General features: G+C 35.4%; 1 protein-coding gene across 1 annotated transcript in view; it reads left to right on the top strand.

Annotated features, from left to right (window-relative positions):
• Positions 1 to 9,947, top strand: part of Xkrx (XK, Kell blood group complex subunit-related, X-linked) — a 28,871-nt gene extending 18,924 nt beyond the window's left edge. Inside the window, exon 3 of the mRNA XM_005406943.1 lies at positions 8,925 to 9,947. Within this exon, the coding sequence (XP_005407000.1) occupies positions 8,925 to 9,670 (746 nt within the window). The 3' untranslated portion in view covers positions 9,671 to 9,947. The remainder of the gene's footprint in view (positions 1 to 8,924) is intronic.
• The last annotated feature ends 312 nt before the right edge of the window (positions 9,948 to 10,259 follow it).

The following is a 10,259-nucleotide window of genomic DNA, read 5'->3' as shown; positions in this document are numbered from 1 at the left end:
ATATATATATACAAGATAGCTAAAATAATTGTACTACTAATTTCTATTGGTTTATTGAAAGGAGTAGTTAATGTTTAATTGTTTGATTAGTTTTACATGCCTATATCTGGTTATCTGAGTAACCAATCTGAAGATAAGAATATGTGATACAACAACCATTGTTAATTTCCTATCACCTTCTTTGAAATTCTGTATCGCTTTTATTGTTTTGTGTTGTTTTATTTATGTCTTTGTGTTTGTTGATTTGTTTTTGCTCTTTTCTCTTTAAAATAAAAAAAGAAAAATTGCCTAATATCAAAACACAGCAAAAAAAAGATTTAAAAATAGGAAAAAGCCCAACCCCCAGAATAACCAATGTAGGGGGAGAAAAAAAGGAAATGAGACCAAATGAAAATTCCTGTGTATTTTTGTATGATGGATTTCTTTCTAGCATCTATGTTTTGGAATCCAATAAGTCAAGTTTTCTCCACCTAGCTTTATGACCTGTGGGTTTGTGAGGTGCTCATCCTGTTCCAGAGGCCCTTCAGTCTGTACACCTTAGGCTGTAATAAGCTGAGGCATATCCTCGATCTTATTGGTAGATGGGGAAAGCAATCAGACCACTGATCTCTATGATGGATGCAGACAGCAGGCCAGTGGTTCAAGCAGACCATTGGATTTAAAGCCAGCATTTTCATCCCCAGTTGCCACTTAAAGCCATACACACTTGGCTTGTCTTCTTCTTCTTCTTTTTTTTTTTTTTGGTACCGGGAACCAAACTTATGACCTCAGGCTTGCCAGGCAAGCACTTATGCCACTGAGCTACATCCCCAGCCCTGGGCTTGTCTTCTGACCTAGGGGATTGGGACCTTATGTCCTTTCCAGCCTGAGCTTAAACATCTCTATGTAATTATTTAGTTTGAAATTATTTAATATTTAATAATTATATGATAATATTTAATAATTATATGATTTATTATATAATAATAATTATTTAATATTTAATAATATGTAATTATTTAGTTTGAAATAAACTACCTAAATTATTTAGGGGTCTATGTAATTCACACCCTCTCTGTAATGGTCTTTTGTGCCTTTCTCCTACCCAGTCACTGTGGTAGGCTAACACTGGAAACCTAGAAGTGAAGTTGTTCTTTGGCTTAGTCTTGAACAATTAGCCCCTTCCCAAAATGGATCCAGATTAAACCTTCCCAAATATGGTTGGTGCTGCACTGATTCTGTTTTCCAACTCTAGCCTGCTGCGAGGAAGGAATTACTTTTTAAATAAAACCCTATGCACTTTTTATATCTAACAGTAATTGTGGGCTTTTCTTGGGGCTAGCACTGTTGGCCTGGTTGATTGGTTCTTCTTGAAGCTGCGAGGAAGGAATCACTTTTTAAATAAAACCCTATGCACTTTTTATATCTAACAGTAATTGTGGGCTTTTCTTGGGGCTAGCGCTGTTGGCCTGGTTGATTGGTTCTTCTTGGGCTTTTCTTGGGGCTAGTGCTGTTGGCCTGGTTGATTGGTTCTTCTTGACTGTCTGAGCTTACCTTGTATCAATGGAAACAGGTCCCCCGCCCCAGGAGCTGCAGTGAACTTTCCAGAGTGCTTTGTTTTTCCCTTTGCTGAGATGACTGCTGATGGAGTCAGGCCTTGTCCAAGATCTGAGCTTCTCTGTGATATTGAAGGAAGTACAAAGCAGTTACTGCCTTAATTTCCCACTTGTAAAAGACAAATCCTGAGATGAGTAAGATTTCCAGCAGTGGTTGAAATGTGAGTCAGTGTTTTCAAAGTCAAGATGAAAGTGATTTTAATGAGGGTTAACAGCCTGAAATGTACTTAATTTGCTTGGGCAGAAGCTGTTATGAATGTGAATACAGCTTTTGACCATTTCCTTATTACTGGGTGGTGACCCTTTTTGGAAAGTCCCATCCTAAATAAATGCATGTAGGAAATTTGTCTTCTTTTCTCTTTTTTGTCCACTAAGAATTGTTCACGGAGTGTAAATAGTCTTGCACTTTTTCACATACATGGAATTGATGGTAGTTTGAGGAGCAAATTTCTGGAAATGATGATCCTTTTGTTCCTGAAAAATTGGAGGGTCATTAAATCACCTAATTAAACATGCATACGTAAACTGGTTGACCTACCCATAATTGTATATGCAAAAAAAATTCAGGAAAGCTTTGAAATAAACTACCTTTGGGGAGTGGTATTGAGAAATCAGTAAACTATTACTTTAAATCTTTCTATATAGTTTAAAATTTTTATCATGATCATATGCTACTATTTTTAATCATTATTTTTAATTACAAAACTCAGAGATGAATATGAAATATAATTTCACACTGCAAAGGTAGTCTCTATAACCATTCTGTGTGCATCTTTCTAGACTTACTTTTTCTTTCTGTTTTACCTCTTTATAATTCACATATTACACAATTCAGCCATGTAAAGTACATAATTCAGTATGTTTGTAGTGTAGTTACAGAGGTATGGGAGCATCACCACAATGTTAGAACATTTTTATCACCTCAAAATAAGAGCCATATGTATTGGCAGTCACTACTCAACTCCCATCAGTCACCTGCCAGTACCTGGCAACCGCTCACCAATCTTCTTTTGTTTTTCATTTTTTTTTTTGAATTTTAAAATTTTATTAGTATATGTTTGCACACATTATTACACTCATTGTAGGGAATTGGTATATGTACGCAACATGTCACAAGTCCCTTTTTCCCTTTTCCCTCTACAGCCTCCCTTTTTTGTCCATATCAGATTCATTTATTCATCTAATAAGTCCTTATAAGGTTAAGTATCTTATGTATAGATTAACAGCAATACTAAAGGCCAAAAAACCTATAGAACACATAAAATGATTATGCTAAATCGAAGTATACTTTTAGATGCATTATCTATGCTGGATTACATCAACTTTTTTGTTTCTCTTTACTTATGCATGCTTTATTGGCTAGTATGTGGTCTATTTTAAAGAAAGTCCTGTGTGCTGCTGAGAAGAATGTGTATTGTTATTGGTTGGAACACCATTAAGTCCATTTGTTTGATGGTTTGGTTCAACTCTGATTTTTTAAAAATTTTTTGTCTAGTTGATCTTCCATTTGTGACTGTGGGGTATTGATGTTCTCCATTGCTATTATATTGGTTTTTATCTGACTTTTCATGTCCATTAATGTTTGTTGAACATTAATGAAGTTGGGTGCACCACTATTTGGAGCATATAGATTTACAGTTGTTAACTCTTCCTGTTGAATTGTTCCCTTAACCAATATGTAGTGACTTTCTTTGTCTCTTCTGATCTTGAAATCTACTTTCTCTGAAATTAGGGTAGCAACTCTTGCGTTTTTCTGGGTTCCTGTTATGTGGAATATTGTTTTTTATTCTTTACTTTTTAATCTGTGAGTATTTTTAAATTAAATGTATTTCTTGTGTGCTGCATATTGTTGGGGTTTCTTTTTTGATACATTTTGCCAATCTATGTCTTTCAAATGAGGAATTGAGACCACTCACATTGAGAGTTATTACTGAGAGATACTGACTTGTCCCTGTCATCTCATTATTTTTCAGTTGATGATTTTCTCATTTCCCCCTTTTTTATTAGCTACTTGTCTCACCAGGTACCCTCATTCTTTTTGACTTATTGACATTGTTGGCTTCATTGTCTTTTTCTAGGACATCATTGAGAATTTTTTGTAATGCTGATTTGGTGGCAATGAATATCTTGAAGTGCTCCTTTTCAGGGAAAGACCTTATTTCTCCATCAGTTTTAAAGGAATGTCTTGCAGGATATATAAGTCAGGATTGGAAATTGTTTTCTCTTAGAGCATGAGACTTCTTTTAACTATGTTACTATAAATATATATAATATATGTATATGGTTTGCCCAAAAACAGACTGCATGAAACATTCTGTTTAGGAACATTTTTTAAAAAGTAAATAAATATATAGTATTTATATATATGTATATAAAAGATATTTATCTTATATGAATTAGATCATTCTTTTTCCTTTCCTTAATTTTCTAATTGTTAGGATTAAAGTTTCTAATTTTTTACAAAAAAAGGAATTGTTCTCTAAATTCAAGCTATGCTATAGTTAGTATCTTTGTAAATGTCTGGGTAACAGATATTATATGATAAATATGTAGCAGCAGTGAAAAGAAATATTTAGAATATTATTGATACTACAGTAACCCCCCAAAAAAGTTGTATGAATTTATATTTCTACTCATAGTTCATGAATGAACCTATTATTTCACAAATCAAATTTAGTATTTATTTGTATAATTATAAAGTAACTGACTTTTAACATAATTTGCTTTATTTGTGATTGAAACTTAGTATTTTTTCATGTTTCATTAGTGTATATGTTCTGTAAATTGCCCATGTATATTTTTTACTTGTATTTCTACTAGGTTATTTATCTTTCATAATGATTTGTAGTAATTATTTGTTTATTCTATTAATCTTTTGTCTGTTGTGCAAGAGGAGCATGTATTTATACATTTGTATAATTTTTCATCTTTATGTGCACATTTTAAGTGTGCATATATATGAAATACATGTGCAACACACTTTTGTTGAATATATACAACAAACTTCATAGTATCTTCTGGCATTTTGAGATATGAAATTTTTATGTATTAAAATTCTATATTGATTTCAGATTTTGTGTCTTTTTTACAAAGGTCTTTCACAGCTCTTTATATGGTAGAGCAATTTATTCTGTTCTTCCAAATTAATTTCCGAGACAATTTGCCAATTCCTCTGCAAAAAAAAAAAAAAAAGGAAAGAGAAAATTTTCATTGAAATTCTGACTAGAATTGAATTAAGTTATTTTTTATGGGGGTATAAGATTAATCTATTTCATCTTAAAAGATGGATATACTTCCATTCCATTAAGGTTTTTGTTTTGTTCTGTTTTGTTTGCAGATTAGGGTTTGAACACAGGGTCTTTGTACTGAGCTACATCCCCAGCACATTTTTAATACTTGTTTTGAGATGAGATCTTGCTAAGTTGCCCAGGCTGGATTCAAAATCATAATCCTCCTATTTTCGCCTCCTAGAATCCTGGAAACACAGGCATGCATCACCTTCATTAAGTATTTTTAAATTTATATTAACAAAATTACATAGTTTTCTTGCTAAGGGTCTTGCTCCTTTTTGTAAGGCTTATTTCTAAGTGTTCTATCAGTTTTTAAGTAATTTGATCTTGTAAGTTCCAGAATATCCAGGTAAAATAAATGTACCTACTAAACTTTTTGAAATAGGAGGAAGTGGAGGATGAGGATCATGATGAGGAGGAAGAGGAAGCAGCTAGCATTTACTAGGTTCCAAGCATTTCTCTAAGCTCTTTACACATAATTATTTAATTTAATTTATAATAATGCTATGAGGTTATTATCTTTTTTTCCTGAGAAGGAAACAGGCACTGAGAAGTTAAGTAAATTCCACAAAGTCTCCTAATTAATAGATGCAAAGATTGAATACGAATTCAAAGTGTCTGCCTCCAGAGCCCATGATTTTAACCAGAGCAGCATTTTGACCTCTTATGACATGAGTCTATTTGTATGGAGATAGATAGGAAATGTTTTTACATTTATTAGAACCAGCAGGTTTTCTTCCTCCTATTACACTACACTACATCAACAAATGAGTTCTAATTTAAGGGGTAATTTCACTCACTTGGCTGGATACATGCTCTGATGTTTTAAGCTCCACAAAGAGCATCAACTCTTCAGGATAGGACTCAGCAGTTTAGAAAGTCAAGAATAGTCACTTTTGAGATTCTAGTCTTTGAAAGTCCTACACTCTACTTACAGCTGAAGAAGATCTTAGAAACAGAGCTATACTTCCTTTTTTAATTTTCATGGGGAAAGTTCCACTTTTTTGCAGATTAAATTAACATACATCTCTATGGCTCTGGTTTCTTTGGATTCAGTGTTTTTATAGGAACAGAGAGCTCCAGCTTTTCTTTTGGGTGAGTACTCCTTAAACTTTCCACTTTCTTTAAGAGCACTGAGAGCCAGGTGTGTTGGTACATGCCTGTAATCCTAGCACTTGGGAGGCTGAGCCAGGAGAATTTCTGCGAGTTCAAGGCCAGCCTAGGTTACATAGCATGTTCGAGGCCAGTCTGAACTCCATAATGAGACCCTGTGTATATAAAAAAAAAAGCTCTGAAATCTTTGTTAGTAATCACTATCATTTGACATATGTATCACTATAATTTGGAAGAAAATGGAAGGGTCACATGTGTAGTCTGTGGTTAAGGATGAGGTAAAGTAGGTTATGGAGCATTCTAGTCCTTCTGGGCTTCTACTCTAACATATAGTGTTATAGAGGCTATGAGATGACAGGGATTTAAAATTTTTGAACTACTCTGTTGGAAATTTGGAGAATCCTAAAGTATAGTAATGAATGGGGGTGATAATTTGGCATTGCTAATGGCAAATATAATCAAGCAACTCTAGACTATCTCAGTGAAGTAAGAAACTGAAGCACATAGATATTCAGTAACTTCCACAAGCTCCTACACAGCTCAGTGAAGGATTTTTTTTTTTAGATAGGGTCTTGCTATATTGTTCAGGCTGGCCTAAACTCACTCTGTAGTCCAGGCTGACCTCAAATTAGAAGCGATGCTCCTATCTCAGCCTCCTGAGGGCTAGGATTACCGGTGTATACCGCCACACCCAGCATGAACTAAGGGTTTCTAATCCTAGGTATTTTATGATGCTCTTGTAAAGTCAATTTTTCATTAGTTCTACATTTATTGAGCACCCACTCTGTTTTAGGAAGTGTGTAAAACTTTCAGGATACAGCAATAAACAATCCTTCATGGGATTTCTAGTATACTTTTTGACACATACTGCTAGAGTTAAATGTTCTGGAATCACAAACAGGATTAGTTCCTTGAAGAAGGTAAACATCAAAGAAAGGACTTCAATTAGAAAGGGCATTTTTTTCTGAGTCTCAAAGACTGGATATTTTAGGTAGTGTTTTTTTCTGGCTCATTCAGTGTTTTCTCAGAATCTTGCTTTATCAGGTAGGTCTGCACTATACCTTTATATGTGCTCTTTCCATGTTAGTGATTTTTCAATTTTTAAAAAAGTTTATTGTATATTTATACTATTATTAAAGTAGAAAATAGAGAAACATATCAATATATTTTTATTTATTTGGTAGTGCTGGAGATTGAACCTGAGGTCTCACATATCCTGGGCAATTACTGTACCACTGGTCTATATCTCTCCCCCAAAAGACTTTAAAAACTGATTTAAAACCTTGTAACATCAAATATTTGTATGTCTTTCTTTGCATTTTATTTCTGTACATGCTGTTTTGTTTTGTTGTATATCTTTTAGGTCTAGATTGGGGTGTTTTGATATATGTATACATTATGAAATGATTACCACAACCAAGCTAATTGGAATATTCATAACCTCACATAAATACCATTTGTATATTTCCTATAAAGACACTTAAGATCTACTCTTTTAGAAAATTACAGTTATTCAATATTTTGTCATCAGTACATTATTATCTTTATAGTCACTGTGCTGTATGTTAGATCTCTCAAACGTATTCATCTTATAACTAAAAGTTTGTACTCTTTGACCAAAAATCTCCCATTTTCTCCAACCCCCAGCCCCAGGAAACTATTGTTTTACTGTTTCTGTCTTTAAGATGTCACATATGAATAAGATAATACAGCATTTATCTCTCTGAGTCTGCCTCACTTCACTTAGTGTATGTCTCTAAATTCATCGATGTTATTACAAATGACAAAATTTATTTCATTTTGTGACTGAATAACTTTCAATTGCATGAGAGAGTGAGAGAGTGAGAGAGTGAGAGCAAGAGTGAGAGGGAGAGAGAGAGAGAGAGAGAGAGAGAGAGAGAGAGAGAGAGAGAATATATATCCCATGTTTTCTTTATCCATTCATCCATCAGCAGGTTGTTTCCATATATTGGCTGTTGTGAATAGTACTATAACGAACATGACAGTACAGATATCTCTTTGACATACTGATTTCATTTCCTTTGGATGTAACTCCAGAAGTGGATTGCTAGATCATGTGGTAGTTCTATTTTTAGTTTTTTGAGGAATCTCCGTACTATCTTCTATAATGACTGTATCAGTTTGCATTCCTAACAACAGTATACCAAAGATCCCTTTTCTCCACATCTTTTTCAAACTTATCTTTAAAAACAACTTATTATGGCCATCTTAACAGGTGTGAGGCAATATATTAAGTCCCTGACTTATGAACATTTGAGTTGCAGACCTTCACAAGTATGAAGGGACCTCTCATTAAAAATATTCATAGACATGAAGAAATCATGGAAGTGGCTCATGTGTCTGCCAGACATTATCACAGTTGTGCTGCTGTGTGCTTACTGTACAATGCGATAGTGTACAGTAGCACAGTGCTTAATCAGAGCACAGGATGTCTGAAAGCAAGAGGAAAAACAGTGGCAATACGGAAGGGACTGCTAGGACGTGCAAAGCAATATACTCCTGGAATAGAACTCATTTGCAAGTTAGAGACTTACTGTATCTCATTGTGATTATTTTTGGTAGTGCTAGGTATCAAACTTAGGGCCTCCCACATGGTAGGCAACACTCTACCACTGAGCTACATCTTTACCCCTCACTGTGATTTTGCTTTACATTTTCTTAATGATAATGATGTTGAATACACTTTTATATATCTGTTAGCCATTTATATGCTATATTTGGGGAAATGTCTATTCAAGTGCATTCTATTTGCTTATATAGCCATGATAATACATGAATTTACTCTTAAATGAAGCTCTCAAGTCCTACCTATCACCACTCTGGACCTCTGGGTCTGAATACAGGGTTCAGCACTCACATTGACTGATTGCCTGTTTTTTTCCTGTTCCTTGTTTTATTTTTCCAGGTGTGCTAATGATCTTTTCCTTGATATCTGTCACATATGGCGCTACCCTCTGCAATATGTTGGCTATCCAGATCAAGTATGATGACTACAAGATTCGCCTTGGTCCGCTAGAAGTCCTCTGCATCACCATCTGGAGGACATTGGAGATTACTTCTCGCCTTATGATTCTGGTGCTCTTCTCAGCCACCTTGAAGTTGAAAGCTGTGCCCTTCTTGGTACTCAACTTCTTGATCATCTTCTTTGAGCCCTGGGTTAACTTCTGGAGAAGTGGTGCCCAGATGCCCAATAATATTGAGAAAAACATCAGCCGGGTTGGCACTTTGGTGGTGCTAATCTCAGTCACCATCCTCTATGCTGGCATCAACTTCTCTTGCTGGTCAGCATTGCAGTTGAGGTTGGCAGACAGAGACCTTGTTGACAAAGGTCAGAACTGGGGACATATGGGCCTACACTACAGTGTGAGGTTGGTAGAAAATGTGATAATGGTCTTGGTTTTCAAGTTCTTTGGAGTTAAAGTATTACTGAATTACTGTCATTCCCTCATTGCCTTGCAACTCATTATTGCATATCTGATTTCCATTGTCTTCATGCTCCTTTTCTTCCAGTATTTGCATCCATTGCGCTCACTTTTTACTCGTAATGTAGTGGACTACCTGCACTGTGTCTGCTGCCACCAGCACCGTCAGAGAAGGGCTGGGAACTCAGAGCCACCCTTTGAAGCCGAAACAAGACAAAGCATTGTCTGATTCTGTCTTTTGGGTATCATGGGATGGGTTGCGGGTTGCCAAGAGGAGCTATGAAATTGAAGGCGAGGATGAGACTCATGGGTGAAAAATCAGCGTAACATTTTCTTGCCAGCCTATCAGAAGAAACAGTGACCCCCAAATAAGGTTTTATTTCTTTAAGATTTGTTGCTAGTCAGGCCTAGTGTTGCACACCTCTTATCCTAGCTACTCGGAGAGGCTGAGGCAAGAGGATCACAAGGTTGAGACCAGACTGGGCAATGTAATGAAACAATAAATAAATAAGTAAGTAAGTAAGTAAATAAAATAAGTTGTGATGTTGCTGTGTGGTATAGTGATTTCCCATCATGCACAATGCCCTGGGTTCAATAACTAATACCACACAAATGGAAAAAAAAGATTTACTGTTATGTTTAGATACCAGGTGTCTTGGTTACTCTTTTCATTGCTGAGACAAAATACCCAACACCCAAAGTTAAAGGCGGAAGGGTTTATTTGGCTCACAGTTTGTGGGGGTTTCAGTCCATAATTTGCTGGTTCCAAGGCAGAGTGACACACAGCAGAGGGGCAACAGTTCATGGCAGCAGAAGAC

Source organism: Chinchilla lanigera, unplaced genomic scaffold, assembly GCF_000276665.1.
Source record: "Chinchilla lanigera isolate Chin_1 unplaced genomic scaffold, ChiLan1.0 scaffold00102, whole genome shotgun sequence".
In the NCBI taxonomy this organism is placed as follows: Eukaryota; Metazoa; Chordata; class Mammalia; order Rodentia; family Chinchillidae; genus Chinchilla; species Chinchilla lanigera.
Note: the sequence above shows the minus strand (reverse complement) of the source record. Positions and strands in the feature narration are given on the sequence as shown.